Here is a 24,160-nt window from a genome sequence, read left to right as displayed (position 1 = left end):
GTTACATAATGTGACAATACGGTCCCCAGTGCCCTATTTCCAGCCTCTACTCGTGTTTCCTACCTCCTTTGGATTTCTCCCAACGGAATGAAGGGAGTAAGCGGAATTGAGGAAGGGTGGTTAAATGTGGGCGTCGGACGTCCTGTTCTGTTTTGATAGGAGAGGCTGAGATGTGTATCGTTTGGTCCTTGTAGTAATTGTCCACCCTAATTGTGGTTGTCACCCCACCCTTAAACAGTAGAATGCCAAAAATAAATGTCCTTCTAATGCATAAATGTGTTGTACAAGTTTCTTTGATTAGATGCCAGCATTGCTTTGGTGGCGGCCGTTGCCTTTGATGATCGAAAATGCCCTCCACGGAGGTTTTCCTTTACATTTTAGAGCGGTGAAAATTAACATTGGGCTCCGTTAATGCCGTAGAGAAGACGAAATACACTTAGACATAAATCTTTGTGAGTTTTGACTTCAAGAGGGAAGGGGGGGGGGGTGTTCCGCGGGGCCCTCGCACACACAAGTCTAATGGGCATTTTTATGCAATTGCGCCACCCGAAACAAATCTTCAATGTTGAAAGTATTGCTTTAACGTTATTCACCAATGTTTTTCCAAAATGGCAACAGCAGTATTAATGAGCAGTGACTGAAGCTCAGTTTTGCGCCTTTAGATATTTTTTTGGATATTTTAGTCCCCTGCAAGCCACCTCGGGGGTTTGTGGCAGGGGGTGAATGCACACCAGAGTAATTTGACCCGAATATTTTCCGATACCACGATGGGACAATACTTTTCTTATCCCTGATTTCATGTGGTAAAAATGACATCTTGAATCCATCTGTTCTAGATTCAATCTCTCGAACTTTATTGGCATTATCTCTTCTACCTTCTACCATGGGGGTAATATTGCATTTTCGAAATAACTGTTAAGGAGAAGTTCTTTCAATTTACACAAGAGCTCCAATCTGTAATTTAACCTTCGCTCCACGAGGGATTCCCAGCCTAGCTGCGCTAATATTTTGGATACGCTACTTAGTTTATCATAAAAACGTGTTGCAAATCTTGCTCATCCACGCTGCACGAGATCCGATTCGGCAATCAATCACACTTCGTGAGGATCCCACACATGTACTTGCAGCGTATTCTAAATGAGGCCTAACTATCGAATTATAACATTTTTCTTTCACCTTTTCATCATATTTACCCCATAATCTTCTGATAAATTATTTGTTACCTTGTCCACATATTCTTCGTATGTGTTTCACCCAGGAGAGGTCGTGAGTGAGGGTAACGCCTAATTACTTAATCGAGCCCACACGTTCCATTTCGGTGTTCCCGATGCAGTAGGCGGTTCGGGTGGGAATTGCCTTTTTTGCAAAAATTTATAACTTTGCACCTTTTTAAGTGGAATTCTCGTAGCCAAGTGTCGCATAAGCGTTGTAGAGAATTAAGGACATCTGATAAAATTGCTGCGTCCTCAAGATTACGGATATCACGGTAAACCACAGTATCGTCGGCAAATAAATTAGCGACTACGGAGTCAGTGTCTTTAACGTAAAGTAGGAATAAAATAGGTTCGACATAACTTCCCTGGGGAATATTTGAATTGATTTATACTGCATTTGAGCTGATCTGTAACTACTCTGTGTACCCGACCATTCAAAAAGTATTTAATCGAATCCAGACACGGAGTGTATCCCTCTGTTACACTCTAGTACATGAACTCATCAATTTTTTGATCTGCGCCTTGGTGAGTTTGAGAATTTGAGTTTATTGCCTCATTTTGCTCCTTCCTGGAATTCGTGTATTTTCTAAACACCTAAGAATAGAATTGATGCGAATCAGACAATGGTGTCAAGGGAGTTAAAAGTTCAAATCTCTCGCAGATAAAAGTCGGGGTTTCCCCGCATTGTAGTTCGCACCGCGAACGCTTGAAGGAGGATTGAGGAGCGAAGAGAACTAAAATGTGTCAAAACGGGATACATATTTAAAAGAATAAAACGCGCTTTTATTACAAAATGCACAACAAATTCACAAAATTAATTTTCTTCGGTAGCCCAATAAGTTCATATACCCAACTACAAATAGAATCTCGTGGCCTATGGACTTATTTTTTTGATTAATAAGTTTTAACGCATAGCTCATCATTGGCTCACAATATTCCTAAGAGTTCCAGGAGTTACTAGCGCCATCTTGTTTAATTTAGCATTTGCACTTTTATTTTAACAATGTGTTTTAGATAATTTTTTTTGCATTTCAGGAAAACGTTCTCTTAATTATTAGAGAGGAAAATCTCTTAGTTATTTCAAATGGTTGCACGTTTATTTGGTTTCATGTGTTGTCAAAATTGTAGTTTCAATTCATGGTTTGAATGCGATTTGTTTTTAACTGAACCAATCATTTATTTACTATCGCACCTCAGCTGCATTCAGAAAAGGAATTAGGTTAAATTGCGTTGGACAATCCGACATTCATTCTGCGGACGAAAAAACTCCTCTTTCGTTCCCCTTGAAGGACGCGAGGAATGGAGAAGTTGAAACAGAATGTGAGAACCTTAACTGAGAGATGTGATTAGGAATATCCGTGGATTTAAAACACGGGATTTTCAACGGTAGCTTGGAACAGAATCCTGGTTAATTAGAGTCGTGGGCTTTTGATTATGGGATATTATTTCGTATGGGTTAATACCGCAGAGGCAGAGCAATCAAGTTTTGCAGGGGAAAGGATTTGCAATAATCAACACCTTACTGAAGCGGCCACCACAGGCGTGGTGGTGCGCGCGGAAACGGCTGGCAACGAAACCAATAATATTATGAACTGTTTAAAAGCAAATTTATGAATAGCGCCATCAATTCCTGAAGATTTCCAAATTTCAAACTCAGATTTAGATCGTAAATTAATGCTTACGGAGGGAAAATAGAGAGTTAAGGGGATTAGGCGGGAGAGGAGGGTCCGAAAGAGGATTTTTGGAGCAAAAATGATACAAAAAACAGGAATAAAACAAGAAATTTGCATACGAGTATAATGGAAATGCAGATTATGGGGTAATAACCGAAGAGGAAAGGCGTTTTAAGATCTTAAATTTGTCGACATAAGAATTAAAAATGAAAAAAATACCATATGGAATTCTAAAAGAGTAATGAGCCCTGGGATGCTACGCGAGAGATGATCAGGATGAGAGGAGTTAGCGGGGAAAGGTGGCGAGGTAAGTTGAGCAAACGACGAAATTATGGGTCATAATATATTATTAAAAGGGAAAAATATTCAGAGTCCGGATATCTGAATATTATATTTTAGGTTATTAGGCCGTTATCGTGGTGAGTACTATAGGAATTCGGCATCGAGTCGCTTCACTCAGGCCAAAGAAACAATGTGTAATAAGGGCGAAAAAGTATAAATACTCTTTCCCTAGAATAATTGGTAGGGGGTAAAATACTTAAATTCATTTATATGGCTACTTAGATTGAGAAATTTGGGAATTAAACATGAAGACCAAAGGTTATTTCACTGGCTGGCGAAAATGGTGAACAGGTAAAAGATTTCAACCAGAATAAAAATTAAGAAACTGAAAATTAATAGGCTTCGGTACACATATGATTATACTCGTATTCGTGTGTGGACCTAAATCGTAAAAAACAGCATCCAACCAAGAAAGTTCTCTCTATTCCAGTGGACTGTGTATTCTAATGGGTAAGTGGGTTCATTGTACTAAAAACTTCTTAGTGGAATAGGAACCATCAAGAAAGCTCTCTCTAATGGAGAGAGTCGTCATGCTCGATTTTATTCAACTTGTCGGTTTTGAGGAAAACTGCAATCTGTGTTAAGGAGTAGAAGGCAGAAAGCATAAAGATATTCCTCGCAGTCCTCCTAAGATGGAATGGTGAGATTTAAAAAGAAACGGTCAATGTTAGAAGGGGAGAGAAGTGGAATAGGGTTTTGCAAATCTCTGAGCACCGATGCCGGTCAAACTCATGAGTAGGTTTATGCAAATTTACTGAAGCTTTTCAGGAAAAACATCGAAGGACTAAATTTGCCCTAAACCAAAGGGAAGTCGCAGGAAATGATGCAGACCGGAACATTGGGATATCATCTGGCTGGAGTGTTTTTTGGAAAGTAAGAAGGCATTTGCTTATTAGAAAAGACGAATTTGGTCATAGCCACACCACGAAAAGATACCCTAGAGGGGTCATATTTTTAATTTTTGCAAGACTAATACGAAACAGGTAAGGATAGTTATCAATATGAAAAAATACATAATAAAATGCTCGTTCATTTTTCTCAACGCTCTCATTAAGGTTCTTTCATGTTTCCCCTAATTGTTTCTTCATATTTTAAATATTTCGCTTGTATTATCATTTTCATGTGTGGCATTTCCAAGTATGCCAGCAGCAGACCACCCGCTTGTCCTCCGCCATCGTTCCTGTTTTTCCATCCGTTCAATACGTCACCACGATCCAAATGCAGAATCTCCCTAATTTCTGTGATGACTCTTTTGTTTGTTACTATTCTTTAATGTGCTCTTTTATGCTGTGCGGCTCCGTATATTTTTCCTTTGGTACATCTTCCATTACGTTTAACCACAATTCCAAAGTACCTGGATATAGGACACTCGTTAGGTCAGATTTTCCGCAGTATCCCTAATGGGTACTTTAGCCACTTTTGTCTTCTAAGCCTTAATTTAATACCCGAAATATTTCCTCTCTCTCTCTAAATAAATGATGTGATCTAAACTGAGTGATGGGTTATAGTTAATTTTTTAAGTAATCATTTAATCGAATTGTGGCAATATCCTATTTCCTTCATTAAAAAAAATATTTCTTACTTCTGTATTATTATTATTATTAATCTGTAATTTTATTTGAATAATTTTTCTTTACGTTTATATTCCTATCAGTTTTCATTGTGCTTTTTCTCTTATTGTTCATGCATTGTTTTATATTTATTTCATATGTGTGGTTTTTTTAAATTTAGTGAATTGTAACATTAGCACTATCTATCTGTAACTTTTGTCAGGTTTTTCAACTTCCCCTTAATATGCGGGTGTTTTCCTGCAGTGGGGTTTTTCGTCAAGGATAAAAGCCTTATTCTTTGAGTTTTCCCGACAATTGTGCATATCTTTCTACATGTCATTTTCTGGTTATTTTTTAAATATCATTTTGCACTCAAATGTAGTTTCATTTTCATGGAATGTATTTGACGATTGCTTATATGGAAGAAGGGACTGCCATAGTCTCAATCTCGCCTGAATGAAGCCCAATTATTATTACATTTATTAAGGTAGCAAACATGGAAGTAAGCAAAGGAAAGGGATGGACGTTGGTGTATTGGAAAGAAAGAAAGAGATGTTCTCGGGGTATCGCCAGTGCTCTTAAAAGCCTCAGCGAAATTCAACGGCAGGAACAAGTGTGGAAAGGGCTCTGCGTAGTTTGGAATGAAAGCAGGTGGCGAGCTGATTCATTCAGATTAGCAGACCATTAAGCTTCATTCAACTAGTCGGCCAATGGATTGCGCTCCCCGTAAACTACATTAGAGGATCAATGTATAAGCTGTTGATGCGTCAGTCCTATGATCAAACCAAGAGACCCAAATCTCCTGCGGGAGTGATCGAGTCACTTAAAGGGACAAACTGTTTATCTTGGGCGTCCACCATTTGGGGTGGGCAGATCAGCAATTATCGCGACTAGGAGATAAAATCCATTATTTAGAGTCCTTCTAAGTTGACTGAAGTAAAATCCAAATCAGGAAGCCGCTTGGAGATTCTCAAATCGCTGCCTAAAATTCGCCTATTTTTGGAATTGTCTGGCAAAATTAAATTTCCTGTTATCACGTACTATTTTTAAATGCCTGACATCTCTCCTTCGTAATATTGCATTCGTGATAAGACTCTCAAATAAACAATTTGTAATAAATTAATTTAGTAATACTTTACTCAGGATTGTAAAACGCTTCCCCTTAAATTGTGGTTTCGAGTGAAATATTTGTTCCAATTTAGGCCCTTATTTTATTTATTTATTTTTATTTATTTATTCAGTATTAGTCCGAAAACAGCACATGTTGGCCTTTACATAGAACTATTAACAATGATAACAATGGTCACATTTACAAACACCCAAGCCCTAGATGGAGGGAAACTCACCCAGGCGGGAATCGAACCCACGACCCTTGGAATGGCAGACGAGGACGTTACCCCGCCGCCACCGGCATTTAAAATAACCCGTGTTTTAACGCATGTAACAGCTCATGAAAAAAGGGAGAGAATTATGGTTTGATACGTTTACATTCAGCTTCATCTTCTTTTTGATTTTCCTATTGAAAAAGTGAAACATTAATTCCATCAGCTCGTTTCCTTTGAAATATAACCGAATTATTATGTTTTTAATTGATCAATCTAACCTTTAATTTTTTTCTTACTAATTTTAATACTACCTTATCTTAAATGCCATATAAATTATATTTTGACAAAGGTTTTGAAGATTGAAAGGAGAAAGATGGCGATACTGCAGTCATGGGAATAAACGGAAATCTTGAGTTTTTCATTGATATGTGAACGAATTCATATTCTGTTAAAATGATGAAGGATGATCAAGTACATCATTCCGAGAAACTAACCCTCTCTCCTGGCAAACTTCTCGTTATTTTTTCCCACGCTCTGCTTCTTTATTTCGAGCAGCAATTTTTTACCTCTTGCCCAAATTTGATTCTTACAAGATAGTATTTTGCGGAAACTAACGTCTGGGAACACATCAAGAGCGGGTGGTATTTAAGATAAATTTTCAATGATAAACTCAAAATATTTGTTTAGAATAATGTCCATCCCAGCAAAATTTCATGTTATTCATTAAATAATTATGAGTAGATGACATTTTAGAGAAGGCTCGTTTGGTTGACGAGAATAGAGTTCATCACTACAAGGAGCCCTGATGGGATTGCAAAATTCACGCCCTAGCACGGTGTTCATTTCCCTATGCCATCTGTTGTTACTAGGGGTTACGATCAACGTAAAATAGCAGAGCTTGGATAACGCTTCTGAAGTCGAGGGTATTTATTTCCAGATAATTAGGTCCATGTAGAGTCTGTCCCAAAAATCAAGTGGAGTAATTCGGGGCAAAACATTATCTTAGATCAAAGCACAAATTACTAAAACTCTTCAAAAGAGCGCCTTTTTCCCCCAACTCACCGATTGCTTCCTGGAAGGCGTCGGCGGGAATCTCGTTCAGGCATCTCCTCATGCCCTCTTTGGCATAATCAAGTGGTCCAAAATGGTACTCAAAGGGGGTGTATAAAGGGGTGTCGCAATCAAAGGCCCATGTTTTGTCACCAGTTACTACCTATTTTGATGAATTCGGGTCACTTTCACCGAGGTCCAAGGCAAGATTGTCAGTCTTCCGACTTCACCTTGGGGACCATCGTGACACACCTTTCTCGTGGCTGGATCTTCTGTTACAATGCAATGCACTGTGGTTTCCTGAATATTGCACTCCACTGCCATCACATCCTGAAGCTTGGGGGTCAATCTGAAGTGAGCATGTCTCTCACTTTTTGCACGTTTTCATCACTCTGTGCTTTTGATGGATCTCCAGCGGCATTCCTCATCGTCAATATTCTCGTTACCCTTCCAGAACCATCACTTGGGACATTCCTCCATCTCCATAAGCATCCGCAACCATGGTAATGATCTTTGAACCCAATTTTCCGAGTTCAACATAAACTTTAATCGCATACCATTGCTCCATGAAAAGTAGTCTCGTGAATTCGTGACGCAACCCTCCAACAGGTGTTCAGTCCAGCAACGAGCCGCAGAGAACTGATGCCATTCGTGTTGCTTTTCCAAGAACTGTCACCATTTGTCCCGCCGCAAATCGTTCCACTCCAGTCGTCTGCTTCTCGAGCAAAAATCCTTTTACTTACGTTTTGGGACAGGCGGTAAGTCTTTAAACACTCGCAGAGGAACTGAGTTAATTTTTTCCGTCATAGAGGCCCACTCGGGCATCTGCAAACTAACTGAAATTCCAGCAAGTAGCGTAGGGATCCAGCATGGTGGTGAGGTAACTTAATTTTTCATCCAGAAGTTATTCGTGACTTATATCATTTCATCATCATCAGTATTTCAATCCTAGGATTGATTTGCTGGAGCCCTCCATTCTACTCTATTTAATGTCAATTCCATCAATCCCTGATACCCTCTCTGTTTACGTCCTTATTAATTTGTCCTTTGTACATGTCTCTTGGTCTTCTTTCGTGGAATCTTCCCTTCTATTTTTTCTTCTATTATATTCCTAATCCGTCCATTGTGCCTCGATGTGTGTCCAATCCATTAATATTATTTGAGGATTGATAATTCAAAAATTAATGCTCCAGATTTCAGAAATATAACAATTTCAACTTGGGCATTTGCTTAAATTTGGAGGATGTACTGTTCAAAAAGTATCGCGACTTTTGTGTTTTTTTTTCGAAAATTATTTATTTATTCATTAATATCTATTTTTTTCCATTCACATTAATCCCATTACATGTTATACACTTGTGCCAACGTTTTTTCCAATCCTCGAAGCACTTCAAAATATCAATTTTTGTGATCTTGTTCAGCTCCTCCTTCGATGCAGTCTCTATCTCGTCAATCGTAGCCTAGCGTGGTCCTTTCATGGGCCTCTTCAGTTTTGGGAACAAGTTAAAATCACTGGGAGCTAGTTCTGGTGAATACGGTGGTTGCGGCACCATTAGTGTGTTGTTTTCGATCAAAAATTCGCGCACAAGCAATTATGTGTGAACAGGGGCTTTGTCATGGTGCAAAAGCCAATTTCTGTTCTTCCACAAATCCGGGCGTTTGTGGCAGATTGCTTCGAGCAAATTGCGCATAATTTGCAAGTAATATTCCTAATATACTGGTCTACGCTGTGAAAAGAACTCACGATGCTTCACGCCCCTACAATCGAAGAAAACTGTGAGAAAACTTTCACATTCGACCGTACTTCGCGCACTTTTTTCGATCTTGGCTCGTGCTGCAGCTTCCAAAGGGGTGATTGGCAGTTATGGCGTTTCCACGTCATAACCAATGACCCATGATTCATCACCAGTTATGACCCATTTTGGAGGAGCAAATTTGGGTCGTCGCGGACAGAGCCCAATACCTCATTAGCAATGTTAATGCGTTGCTGTTTTTGGTCGAAATTGAGCAATTTCGGTACGAATTTCGCGGCGACCCGTGTCTTGCCCAATTCATTCGTAAAAATCGAATTGCACGAGCCAAACGATATATTAATATCCTCAGCAACTTCTCTAACGGTGATTTGACGATTGGCTAATACTATTTTCTTCATTTCATCAATGTTTTCTTCTATTGTTGACGTGCTCGGGCGCCCGGCACGCTCTTCGTCGTTCACATCTTCTCGGCCCTATGAGAACATTTTGTACCACCGATAAACGTTGCTTCGGCCGAAGATAGCTATCCATATGCCACAGTCAACATTCGGAATGCGTCCGTTCACTTAATTTCGTTTTTCCCACAAAATTTGATACGGAGCCTTTGATCCATTTTTTGGAACAGGAAAAAATCGAAGAAAAGCCAAAACACGTCCAAGCAAAATAGCTGTCAACAATGAACGGACCATTAATAATGGCCGAACTTTTCGGCATAAAAGAGAGACATACCTGCAAGTACCGGCATAACGCCACAAAAAATCAAAGATACGTAACCCGCGGAAATTTAAAATTCGCGATACTTTTTGGACCGACCTCGTATTTAGCACTAGGAATTTGGAGTTCCTTACTATAGGATTTGCTGTTTACACTCAGTGCGATTCTGGCAAAATCTTCGCGGGTTTTCCAATGAGTCAGACATTCTACTACCGATTTGTGCAATCGGCAAACGTCGGGAAGAGTTTGCCATTGCAACGTTGGCAAGCGAAGACCTGACCCGGAGGGAAGCCCGCGAAGAGAACGTCGATTAACTCTTTTTTCCTATGCCCTTACCACGTGCTCCTTTCTGTTCTCGTTTCCAGGAAAACCAGTGCATGAGGATCAAAATCCTGGGTGACTGTTACTACTGTGTGTCCGGGCTTCCGGTGTCGCGCCCCAACCACGCCTACAACTGCGTCAACATGGGATTGGAGATGATCGAGGCCATCCGGTGAGTTTGAGTGGCCGGCGGTCGGTCAAAACCCAAAATATTGCCCTTGATGGGCTCCCATAGAAAACAAGTGCTTTACGGGCAAATAGTATTAGATGGGAACAGGATAATCATTAGTGAATACATTAATCTCATGAAGAGATAATTTATTTTTTCTTGAAAGAAGTGGAGGCGGGAAAGAGTGTGGGCGACCTTTCTACATTGGTCTACATGGCACCCCGCACACCCCCGCTATAATGTGTGGCAGAGGGTGACTCAACCACAAACATGCAGCATCAAAAACAAGTTTTTCTCATTTTTTATTATTTTTATTAAATGTTAAAAACTGTTCAAATAATTTATTTAATTCCAACTAGAGGTAAGGTATTGAAGTTCAAAACATCTGTCCATGCATGCGAGACGACCTTCCAGTAAAAAGAAGGGCGAAAAAATAAAGATTATTTAAGGAGCCGGACTAATTGAAATGAAAAAAATAAACTTATGCCCTTAGTGTGGCCGTTTGCAGTTATTCTCATTCCTTACAGCTGGGTTGACAATCGGCATCTTAAATCTGTCGTTACTACGTACACTTAGTCCCTCATATATTACTATCAAAATCTCTCCTTCCATAGAATAATGGTGCTAATCTTCATCTATATCGCTGAAGGGACTTGCTTCCAATTTACGCAAGAGATTAAATCTCTAATTTAACCTTCGCTCCGTTAATGATTCCCGACATATCTCCACTAATAGTTTTGATACGCCACTCAGTTTGTCGTAAATACGTTTCACAAATCTAGCAATAATGCTGTTGTTTGGAGAACGTTCGTTAACGACGTCATTTCAGACATGTGGGCCCTCGATTTAATGCATCGGGCAATATCTCCGCCGCCCCTGGACATGTACGCATGTTTATGCGTAGTTAGTTTACTCCTTTTAATGTTGACTCCAATCCTAATTGTTTCCATCCCGTCTCCCTCCTCGTGATCTCGTAGCCCGCGCGTGCTCTACGCCGGCGACCGGCGCTCAAATCCAAAGTTAGCGTCATCGCGAAATTGTTTACGAATGATCTTATAGGTGGAGTCCGATGAACTAAGAAATGCAATTCAAAATATTTTCATTTTTCTCCCGTTTGAGGCAAGTCATATTGCGCACGGTTTGTGTTTAATACATTTTTCATGTCCTGAAATGAGCAAAGGTCCTGTGATTTTTTTCTAACAAGTCTTCTGGTTTTCGGATAAAGTGGATCTCCACATTTATCACCATTATACATTGTTAATTTCCTTATTAACTCAATTAAATTTAAAACTTAGGCTACGTTGGAAGGAAAACACTGGTATTCCGCACAAATTTAAGTTTACTGCGACCAGTTTCGATAGAGTGAGGCATCATCTGGCCAGACGATGACGCACTGCCATTAATGTACTCTCCTCCGCCCCCTCACCTGCCTTCTACTACTTATCCGGCTAAAATGTTTCAACATTTCCCTTATATTTAAGTCTAATAAAGATGATCCATTGTAATGACCACATCAATGTAATCCTCCTGGAATGACAAATAATAGGGACGCCTTTGATCGTTTGGTGACGAATTCTCACTGCATCATCCTATTTTAAATCATCCACCCTCAAAGTAAAACTATTAGATAAATTACTAATGGACCAAGTTACAATAGCAACTCTATTTTGGGAGCGCATTGCATAATATAAGGTTTTCGTTTGACTTCAATACTCTTCAGAAATTATATCAGTACATCCCATGAGAGGCGTATACTAAAAACTTGCTCGAAGTTATAAGTATATTCCACCATCCTCGCACTCATTTTCGTCTCAAATTTGAGTGCCAATCTCAAGACGTGGGAGCTGAGTTATCATTTTGAGACGCATATACGAACAATAAACTCAATTCTTCGTCGGAAAATATGGAAAAGTTTCCTTGATGGACAAATTTTGGAGTCCACGGACGCTAAATTTATGAGTTTCCTCATTTCATCCCTCTTTTAAACGTATATTTGGAATCCCTTCTCGGGCGATAAAAAATATATAATTTCCATTTTCATTTGAAATATTTCAAGCTTTCATTATTTTGATAAGGCAACGTCTTTTGCTATGGAGACCGAGCAAGGTCATGGCAAGAGAAAATTGGTGTGCGGAAGAAATTCAAGCTCCCAATCAGTGAAATGTTGATTATTCCTTTTAAAGAAAAATAAACTTTATTGAATTATGATAGCTTATCAAATATTTTCAAGTTTTTATCCGATTAACGAGCGACTCCGATGAGAAATGCTGCTTGGTTGACTTCCATACCATTTGAATTTCCTTTAGCAGCAGCTGGAATCGTGGGAAAAGCACGCAGGAATTGGAAATAAGGCAAATGGAAGGGCCAAATGGATGACATGTCCTTTCCGTCAAAGAAGAGTGACTGATTTTGAGTTTATTCTTCGACCCCTTGATCCGATTTGAGGAGTGGGGCGTCGAAGTCGGCCCAATTACTCACTTCTCAAAAACGAACCCTCGAATCATTATCTCTTGGATCCCTTGGCGTACTCCGAATCCATAATAGGCAATCGTGCGTCTATTGTGCGAGAGGGAGAGAGAACCTCCCCTTCGTCATTTCCGGCAAATAACTTTGCAGGAAGAGCCTGATTGTCGTGATTTGAAAGACGCCTAGTTTGGTAAACAAATGTGTTCGAGGCGATTTTTACCTCTTCTTAAATAATTTTATTGCTCTGATAGTTGAGCAAGACTCATATTGCTATTCTTATAGATGTTTTGGTCGTTTACGGAGAACTGTTCTCAGCTTGTGATTCCATCTTTTTCTTAAAATTACACCATTAACATATAATCCCGTTTTCCAAAAAAACATTCGTTCTACCAGAATAATTACTATAATAATACCAGCAAACTGACATCTCCGACGTATTTTAGATGAAGTGCCCAAATGAATGCTCAAAATACTCAAATGCTAGATTCTAATTATTTTTACTACACTCCAAATTATAGGATTGTGCTCACAGTATTCATGGAATGATGAAGAAATTATAATATTTTTCGGTGGGTAAAATAATAATGGAAAGAAATTGAAAAATTAACAATTCATAAATAACACGGTCGGATAGTTAGTTTCAAACGTCCTTTTACCACGTGGCACAATTCGTGACAAAATTGTCCATTCATAAATAAATATCACTCTCTCCTACGTGCTTTTTCCCACGCGAAAATTTTCCTTTCTCCTCATTTTCTTATGGATAATCCCGGGAAGCTCTTTAGCTGCGTCCGAAATCAAAGTTATTGTTCTGTAGTCCTCACGATTGGCTAACTTTCTCATTTTTTGAATGCGAAATGACACTGATATGACGAAATATTTTGGCCGAATTCCTCCTTCGTAAATTCCATAAAAACTCTTCCTCCCACGTTTTTCCAAACCTATAAGTAGTTCCCTCTTTGGAATGTGCGGCGTAACTTTCCCTCATCAGTGCCTATTTATTTACTTCAGAAAGATCCTTCAATAATGGCGTACATGACGTCCTTCATAAGAAGTATAATTATTTCTCCTTATTGCTCAGAGTCGATTTTTTACCACCGGACCACATGTAACCAGCGAATGATTTTTTTCTCAGAAACAGGTCTCGTCAACAAGTCGCAGCCACATGTAATAACATAACTAACTGACACGGAAGCTGGGATATTTCTTTTTAATGGTAGCAATGACATGTTTTTAAGTGAAAATAGCTTTTTATAGCCCACGAAATCCAAATTCTTATCCGAATTATATTTCAGTTATTACGTTGGTGCTGACTTGGTTGAGAAATAAGGAATCACGTTACATTTACATAATGTAGGGTAGGAAGTAGCAAGAATGGGGATTTCATTGAAATGCGTCAATTGGGAGGAATGAGAGTGATGGCGATATGGGACAGGGGGAGGTGGGGAGAGGGCATGCATTAAGAGGGCAGCTGTCACTCAGGAAAAGGGCGGGGCGGGCAGGGGGCAAGGTCAAGGCTCTGGATACTCCGCGGTAACACGCGCCGGATAAAATCATTGGTGGGGAGGGGGGCTGCGAAGTGAACACGAACCTTCGGCAGTCTTGCATTTTCTCCTCACAAGCGAAAGCCCTCGCATTCTTAAAAAGTAAATTTCTTAAACGAGGCAAGAGCACCGCAGTGGAGCTATCGATGCGGCCCATCTCGAGAAGCATCCGGGCCCAACGCTGCCTGATGTCGGTTGTGTGAGGTGGACCAGTGCTCCCACTCACCGCCTCAAGCAGGGTTGTTCCCGCGTATAGAGAACCAAGGTCGGTTCATAAAATTCTAGGTAAACTTGCATTTAAATTTAAAAATTAAAAAATCAGTTCCGCAATATGATATCAGGTATGTTAAAAAAGACTCTTTAATTATAATGGATCCTTGGTGAAAATGACACATGAATAATTACATTAGCAGCGGGAAAAAATGAGTGGGGGTATTGAAATGTGTGTCGAGGGAAAATAATTGAGATTAAATGTCCATGTGGAACTTCTAACAAAGAGGTTCCATGTTGAATGGGAGGAAATGGAAGCATTCTGGTGAAATGCTGGACAGTTGAAGAGCGAAACCCCGTGCGAAGGCGAAGGGAGGCCTGGAGGAAAGACAGTCGGATAAGGGACGAATTAAGGGGATATATGGCGCAGAAGAAGATCCAGAAAACCATCTATGTTTAGATAATAAAAGTAATAATGTACGCTGTAAAAAAAGTGAGCCTATCGACAGAAGGAAGTTGAATACTATTTTCTCCAAATGACGAGTAATAACTAACGGCAATTGAAGACGTACTCCTGTGAAATACCTTTCTATTATTTCGGCGATTCACAATCCATATATCGATACGAAGAGGCATTCAATTTCTCCTAGCATCTCACTATTATTTTTTTAGTTCCCATATTAAAAGTTATTCCGAAAAAGGTAAAGGCCACGTCATGTGAGGACTATAGGACAATTAGTTTGATATCCCACGCAGCTACAGTTGTTCTCAGGATCATAAACAAAAGGATAGAAAGTAGGGCAAATGATTACTTAGAGGATGATCAGTTTGGGTTTAGGAAGGGGAAAGGTACGCGTGATACCATTGCAGTAATGAGATTATTAATTGAGAGGAATATAGAATACAACCAGGAGGTATTTGCCTGTTTCGTAGATTTCGAAAAAGCGATTGATAGAGTGAATTGGGAAAAACTAATGAGTATTCTGCAGAAAATAGGAATAGATTGGAGGGAAAGGAGGCTAATCCGCAACCTGTACATGTCTCAGAATGCTCAGGTGCGGGTGGGAAACGGGGAGTCAGGATGGGCAGTGTTAGGAAGGGGTGTAAGGCAGGGTTGCCCATTATCACCGTTGCTGTTCAACCTGTATGCAGAGGAAATGATCAAAGAGGCATGGGAAGAACTCGAGGTAGGAATGAAAGTGGGCGGGGAATTCGTAAAATCAGTTAGGTTTGCTGATGACCAAGCTTTAGTTTGTCAGTCAGCCAAGGGGCTGCAAGCATTGCTGAGTGAATTGGAAATTCAGTGCGACAGGTATGGGATGAGAATCAATATTAATAAAACAAAGGTTATGCGATTTTCTAGAAAGGAAAAGGCCAAGCTTAACATTAAAATAGGAGGGCAAAAACTAGAGCAGGTAGAACAGTTTACGTATCTCGGTAGTGTTTTGGACCAACACGGTCAAAGTAGTAGGGACGTAAGGAGAAGAATTGCGCTAGGCAAAGAGGCTTTCACAAGGAGGAGGGAGTTGATGACGGGGACGTTGAGTAAGGATATTAAGAAAAGACTCGTTAAAACCTTGATATGGAGCGTAGCTATGTACGGCGCGGAAACGTGGTCATTGAAGCAGGAGGATAGATGTAGACTGGAGGCTTTTGAAAGAGTTTTTTTTGTGGAGAAGAATGGAGAAGGTGAAATGGAGAGAGAAGAAAACAAACGAGGAAGTACTTGGTATGGTGGGCGAAGAGAGGGGTTTGTTGGGAGTAATCCTATGGAGGCAGGAAAAGTGGATGAAGGGGGTGTTGACCGGCAGTGGGATGTTGAAGACTGTGATAGAGGGTAGAATGTTGGGCAAAAGAGGAAAGGGAAGGAAAAGGATAGGGATGTTGGACCGGATGAAGGGAGGAAGAAAGTACTCAGAGATGAAGAAGGACCTGATGTAGAGTAGGATGATGGATTATGTGTTTTGTCGGGAGTAATAAAATGTTTGTTTGGTAGTTGTGTCCATCCAAAAACCTACCTTAACCGGTAGATTACCTTAAAAAATAATAAAAGTGAAATCATTCTTGAAAACTTCATTATGAAGGGTATACGGGGTCTCTCCCAAAAATACTTAGAATAAATCTAAGGGAAAAAGTTCTTCATAAGAGCACCCTTATGTATGGGCGCACCGACGTCAGTGCCTCCACCACGCCTCTGGTACGCTTCCTGGAAGGCGTCGACGGGAATATCGTTCATGCACCTCGTCATGGCCTCTTTGACATAATCCAGTGGTCCAAAATGGTACTCCAAGGGAATCCATGTCTCGTCACCAGACACTTGCGCCGTGGGCCAAGAGGTCCAAGGCAAGATTGTCACACTCAAGCGGTCTTCCGAGAGCACCTTGGGGACCATCTTGGCACGCACCCTTCTCGTGGCCGTATCTTCCGTTAGAATGCAATGCACTGTGGTTTTCTGAATACTAATGCACTCTTTTGCTATCACATCCTGACACTTGGGGGTCAATCTGAAGTGAGCTGATGCGTCTCACTTTTTGCACGTTTTCATCGGCACTGTGTTGTCCATGGATGTGTCCAGGGCCTCGTCAACCTCCTCTCTACCCTCCCAGAACACTCTGTGGGAGCAGAAAACCATCATTTGGAACATTTATACATCCCTATAAGCATCCTTAATTATGGCCATGGTCTCCGAATCCAATATTCTAAGCTTAATGCGCACTTTTATCGCATACTATTGTTCCTTTGAAAGTGTCGTCGCGAATTTGTGACGTGATTGACGAACAGGGGTTCAGTCTAGCAGCATTCCGCACACCGTAAATTCCCACTGTTTAACGACGCGGGCCGTGTTGCTTCCACAAGCATTTTCCCATTGCCTTTCCCACCACCAATCACCCCACTCCAGCCATCCACATTGCTGGCAAAAAATTATTCTACTTTTTTTGAGAGACACCCAGTATAGTATGTTCATCATTCCCTAGAAAGTATTGTTTCCTTTTAAAACAGTTTTATGATTACTTCCCATCACAAACTAGATGACTTTTTACCGAATTAACTCCACCAAGGGAGACACATTCGCGAAAAAAAATTCTTTTACAAATATCGTCAGGGATCGATGAAAGCGGGATAGATGTCTTGGATCAACGAATAAATTCTAAAAATCTGGAAATGTTTGGACAAAGCTTCGCGGGGAGAATAACGTGCCCATGCACACTCAGTCTCTTTTAATGGAATTCGTTTACAGCCCTCCTCACATTAATTCGGCTGGCGTCCAAAATTTGCATGAGGACTCCCTAATTGAACTCTAAAATCCCCCTTTCCTTAGCTCGCGCCCACTTTCGTTATCGCACGGAAAGTCGTTCCAACACTTCAATATTTTTTTCGAAATTGTAAAGTCTCAGTTTTATTAGAGTTACTGAGAAGAAAGCAAGACGAGGGTTTTTACAGGGGTTCTTTGAAGTTTATTATTCACGGCAGAGTGGAACACAGACCCAGAATACTCATAAGCAATCTTCCGAAAGCATAAAAGGACGCGATGTTACTAGTATACAAGGTACGTTGCATGGCGAAATATGAAGGAGTTACACATTTTTGCGTAGCCGTTTGAGCGAAAAACTCAAGTATTTGATCTCCTTAATTAAAGAAAAGGAAACAATTGCTTTCATCTGATCAAAAAGTGAGAGCGATAATAAAATATATTTGTACTCACACAGAGGTACGCACTGTTAATACCGTTCTCCGTCGGAGTATAAAAGGCTAAAAAAAAGTAAAATTTTAATCCCCCGGCATCTTCAGGTACCTCACAGAATCCATTCGATATATGTGGCAATCCCAGCGCACCCGCCATATTTTGGCACGATATGCAGTAAGGTGCGCAAGAGAACTAGTAAACGCGCTTAAATTGAAATTTTATATAAATATAAATATATATATATATATATATATATATATATATATATATATATATATATATATACATATACATATACATATACATATACATATACATATACATATGTGTATACATATATCCCTCCCCGGACTACAACCTTGACGTGATGGAAGGGCTTGTGGGTTCCAATGACCCCTAGAGCTGTGCTGACGGGAGTAATAATAATTGCTCCTAGTAGGGTCACCCATGCCAGATAGGTTGAAGGTTAGGAGCCAAACGAAAGGTAGTCCACGCAGAGGCTGTTACTCAGTGAGGTGGCTGCAATGGCGTCTGACCCCAGTAGGGCGGCCAGTAAGTGATGGTGACACGTTTAAAACACTATTGAGGAAAGCAGCGGGAAACCACCTCAATTATCATTCCAAAGATATTATGTAATGGAAAATACAGAGATTTTGAGTCCTGGCAACTACGGGACTCGGCCCAATTGGCCGAGCGTCGTGCCCGGCAGCGGGGGAGGTAAGGCTTCCACGATCGTCATCCCAGGAAACCCGTGCAAAGGAAAAGCAGCAGCAGTAGGACAGAAGACGCAGGAGAAAAAGACCAAATTAGTTAGAATAGGAATGTGGAATGTTAGGACAATGATGAGGGCAGGGAAACTGGAAGACGCAGGGCGAGGATATGGAAACTCTGCAGAGGAAGGGTGAAATTGGTGCGCTGTACAGCAAAGTTAAATCTTTATCGGAAAGTAATAAAGGGAGATCTATGCTAGCAGTCAGTAATAAGGCGGGTAAGGAAATAGGTGACACAGGAACGATCCAAGAAAGATGGAAGGGATATATAGAACAACTGTTTAGCGAAGAACTTAGACCAACAAAGTTAGACATAGAAGAGGAACATGACGTAGAGGAAAATAGCTTAGGTCCAGGCATACTCGACGATGTGATGGAAAGGTCAGTAAGGGAGATGAAACTAAATAAGTCCGTGGGGGTGGATAACTTTCCCGCGGAACTATTGAAATGCTTAGGAAAATGTTGGAGGAAGAGGCTATATGGGCTGATCCATAGTATTTATGAGGAAGGAATCTGGCCGGAAGCCTGTGAGATCAGTTTTAGTTCCTATTCCGTAAAAGGTAATGGCTACATCCTGTGAGGACTACAGGACAATAAGTTTGACATCCCACGCAGCGAAGTTGTACTCAGGATCATTAAAAAAGGATAGAGGGTAAGCGAAATGATTATTTAGGGGATGATCAGTTTGGGTTTAGGAAGGGGAGAGGTACGGGTGATGCCATTGCAGTAATGAGATTATTAATCGAGAGGAATATAGAACACAACCAGGAGGTATTTGCCTGTTTCGTAGATTTCGAAAAAGCGTTTTATAGAGTGAATTGGGAAAAACTAATGAGTATATTGCAGAAAATAGGAATAGATTGGAGGAACGGGAGGCTAATCCGCACCTGTACATATCTCAGACTGCTCAGGTGCGATAGGGAAATGGGGAGTCCGGATGGAAAGTGTTAAGAAGAGGTGTAAGACAGGGTTGCCAATTATCACCGTTGATTTTTAACTTGTACTTACAGGAAACTATTGAAGAGGCATGGGAAGGACTGGAGGTAGGAATGAAAGTGGGCGGGGAATTCGTAAAATCAGTTAGGTTTGCTGATGACCAAGCTTTAGTTTGTAGTCAGCCACGGGTCTGCAAGCATTGCTGAGTGAATTGGAAATTCAGTGCGACAGGTATGGGATGAGAATCAATATTAATAAAACAAAGGTTATGCGATTTTCTAGAAAGAAAAAGGCCAAGCTTAACATTAAAATAGGAGGGCAAAAACTAGAGCAGGTAGAACAGTTTACGTATCTCGGTAGTGTTTTGGACCAACACGGTCAAAGTAGTAGGGACGTAAGGAGAAGAATTGCGCTAGGCAAAGAGGCTTTCACAAGGAGGATAGATAGATAGATAGATAGTGGTCTTTATTTGGGCGAAATTGAGACCAAATGTTCCCTTTTTCCATTTAACCCATAAGGAGGGAGTTGATGACGGGGACGTTGAGTAAGGATGTTAACAAAAGACTCGTATAAACTTTGATATGGAGCGTATCTATGTACGGTGCAGAAACGTGGACATTGAAGCAGGAGGATAGACGTAGACTGGAGGCTTTTGAAATGTGGGTGTGGAGAAGAATGGGGAAGGTGAAATGGACAGAGAAGAAAACAAATGAGGAAGTACTTTGTATGGTGGGCGAAGAGAGGGGTTTGTTGGGAGCAATCCTATGGAGGCAGGAAAAGTGGATGAAGGGGGTGTCGACCGGCAGTGGGACGTAATGAAAGAAAGTTTGCGGAACCCTAGAGGGACTTAGTGTAATGTTGGATTTCAGGGTGTTTCGTGAGGAGAAACGTGGGATGAATGCTTCGTTGTAACGCCGTATAGGCTGTGCCCATCCAATAACTACCTCCACTAACGTTTGCAGAAATTATTTTGCTATAAAAATTATTGTTATTTCCTTCATTGATTACCCTAACCGCGAAATTAATTGCCTTTTTCCATTCGCCATTTAAGAGGGAGCAACTATTGTTGGATCGGGATGCGCCTCTGAAATTGGATATTTAGTGAACACCTTGCCTACCAAATATCTTGATACTTACCAAATGAATAGAATTTGGACGCTCAATTTACTGACATTTTAATGGCTATTTTTTTTACCTGGCTGCTACGCACAGATGTAACATGTGATATGAAATCTCTGAATGCTGAATTTATCGGTAAAAATATTCGGTTATTAGCGTTGTTACATCTATAGTCAATGAAATATCAGTATGTTGGGAATAAAAATTGCCTCCAAATATAAATTTAAATCAAGTATGTAACAGTGATATCTCTTTTAATTTTTAAGGATTGGCTTGTAGTTTTGTTTTCGGCAGCATTAACCAATGCACTTTCTTATAATTTGCTATTTGCTGCTTTGCAACATATGCCCATTGCGTCTCCCACTTAATACTTATATTAACGGTGAACTGAAGATTCAAAATCCTTGATGTTGTTACCGGAACTCTCCGGTAAATGTGGAGCCATTATAACTGTCTGCCTAACAAGTGTCGCCCATGTGTGTCATATGTATGGGGAAAGGCTGGGTTTTTCCACGCGACGAAGGGAAATGGAGTTCACACAATTTTCGATAAAGGAAACTTTATTAATATTTTATCCAAAATAAATAGTTCTGGAAATACTGCCGTAGACAGTATCTTACCATCTTACATGAGACCTACTTAACTAGGAGTGTCAGTAATATATAAACGAGCCTTACCTAAAGGAAAATTTAATTTTGAAGTTATAGAAATCATCCTGATAACGCGGAAGGAAGTATTCGCTAAATAACGAAGAACTTAAATTCATCCATAGGATTCCGCCGAAGAATCGTCGCAATTTAGTTCATGATCTTGACAGCAAAGATAAAAGTAACCATCTAATATGGACCAGGCGTTTAGTGCGCCCACCCTTCATGACTTTTATTTTAATGCTAAAAACTATCCTATGGTCGATGTTCCAGCCAACAATGTAAATACGAAAACATTAAGAGTAACCTGGTGTGCATTATCAATTTAATTATAAGCAACATTATAAAATATATTTGTTGGGCCAAGGAAAATGCCTGACATTAATTCAAACTAAAAAAATCCCAGTAAATTTTGGGGCTGGATTCTTGGCATACCATTTTATCGCCCGTCATAAAACGTATGTTTAAAACTCATGCAAATGTTGTACGTTAATAGTATCGAGAGATAGCAAATGAACGCTGGCTATCTTCCCCCAACTAGCGGGTTTTTTCTGAGGTTTATTTATCGTAAATAATAAACTTAAAAAAGAGTGCTCGTAAAAAAACTCCCATTGAGCTGTAAGTAAAACTAATAAAACTCGGACTTTATGCCTCCGAAAAAAATATTGATCGGTGGGAACGTGTTTTTGTAAGATAACGAGGGCGGACGTGAGGACGAATAGCGAAACTTTTCTCATAAAAGTGGAATTTAAATCTCTAAATTATGTGGAAGATACAAACCCGAAAGGAAAGAGAAATTTTTAAACGTCCAATCAAAAAGCGTGGTCGTGTGCCTTTTGGACAAATTGAGGTGGTATCAGCGTAAGGGAGACTGCAAACAAATTGCAAAAGGCCTATCCGCGGCATTATATTTGCGGAAATATGTCCATTTTGTTGGTTCACGGGAAAAATCTATGCTGATTTCAACTTTCGAACGAAGAATTTTCAAAAAGGCATTTATTTCAAGCATGGCTCATTTATAGATGTTCCACTCACTTTATACTAAAACATCGTCATGCAATTCTTAAAAACAGTGAATAGGAAAAAATTATGTTTCCTGATGATAATTTGAAATTTTTGCAATCTACCTCAATCTATGATACTTTTTCTATTCAATGAAAATGAAAGAAAACTATAATCAAGCCTATGACTTCGGGTATCGACGTGTAAGATCTTATCAAATTGATTGATCTTTTACAAAGGCCTCAAGATTTACTTCGATATAATTATGTAGCATAATTAAAAAGGCACTCAGTAATCTGCTATGCAGTTGGATCTGGTTCGTCTGGGCGTAGAGATCAAATTAGGAATTAACAGTTGGAATACCTTGCATGAATTAGAAGCAGATCTCTTTAGCAATTCTGTTGAAAATGTGTATTATTGGTCCAATAGTACATATTATTAGAAAGGGTTTGTCCAGGGGTAGAACGTTTTACTATTGACCGGAGGGCCCGGGGTCCATTCCCGGGGAAGCCTCTCTGGGCACCTACAGCTCCACCGTGTGATTTTTTGGCTATAGGATCTTCCTGGGAAGCCATAACCGGCACAGGGAAAGGCACTGGCCCCCCTTTGCACCCTGCTAATGTGGGAATGTCACTCGCCACGAAGGGCTTGGAGGACAGAGGACCACCGTAAGACTGGGTGAACTCTATCATCACCTACCAAACCGACCTTACGGTTGATTACTGTGTTTTTGTTAATACTGGTAGTCAGATTAAAATTTTTATGGAGTATATATTTCATGCAAGCCATCAAATGTCTCCGAACGCTAATCCGACTTTGGCATAAATATAAGATCAGGGCAATTATTTTTTTTATTCCCGACATTTTTAAAATTTTCGCTATTAAACGATTTTTTAATATTTTTGCAAAACACTACAAATCGTATTTTTTTTAAAAAGCCAGCATGTCTTTCAATTTTCATCTATATTTAGGAGAGTCAAGTGTTAACTCGAGTCCGCAATACTCGAGCGAGTCTTGCGGACTCGAATACGAGGCACAGCTGAGTACAATGCGGGAGCTTTCAGTGAGCTCCAGAGTCAAGTAGGGTTTTTTGTAGTATTCTGCTTACTCACTTGAACAATACTTTCACCTCAATTCATCAAAGATGGTCACCTCAGGTCATCACTCCGCAATATTGCAGCACTTCATTTAGCTGACCTGTCTGCAGGTCTACTGTCTCCTGCACCGGTGGACCATGTTTCCGCGCCGCACAAAACTACGCTCCATAGCAACGCTTGAACGAGCCTATTATTAGCATCCTAACTCAATGACCCTCTGTGTTCAATTCCCTCTTCTTTGTGGACGCTCCTTTGCCTAGTGCTATTCGTCTGCTTGAAACTCTTAGACCTTTTCGCTCCAAAACACATTATGATTCACTGAATAATTAAACTTAGTATATTTTCTCTAAATCACTATCACACTACTACTGGTTTCGACGCGTAGAATTTGCTCAATAAGTTACTAATGTCGGACTCTTATGTTTCATGAAATACTGCCGTTTTCGATGCATGAAATTTTATACCTGATGATGTCACCTATGCGTCACAATCGGAAGTAGTTTAATGAAGTTTTGTGAAAAAATACCAAGTTTTATTACTCTGTGATCGTGAATATTCACTAAGTAAAGCTT

The 24,160-nt window shown here is 40.1% G+C and overlaps 1 protein-coding gene across 1 annotated transcript in view; it reads left to right on the top strand.

Annotated features, from left to right (window-relative positions):
- Window positions 1-24,160, top strand: part of Ac76E (adenylate cyclase type 2 Ac76E) — a 935,623-nt gene that overhangs the window by 546,608 nt on the left and 364,855 nt on the right. The window contains exon 6 of the mRNA XM_071595784.1: window positions 9,988-10,115. Coding sequence (XP_071451885.1) covers window positions 9,988-10,115 — 128 coding nt within the window. The remainder of the gene's footprint in view (window positions 1-9,987; window positions 10,116-24,160) is intronic.

This window comes from Hetaerina americana, unplaced genomic scaffold, assembly GCF_022747635.1.
Source record: "Hetaerina americana unplaced genomic scaffold, ioHetAmer1.1.p SCAF_7, whole genome shotgun sequence".
NCBI lineage: Eukaryota > Metazoa > Arthropoda > Insecta > Odonata > Calopterygidae > Hetaerina > Hetaerina americana.
Note: the sequence above shows the minus strand (reverse complement) of the source record. Positions and strands in the feature narration are given on the sequence as shown.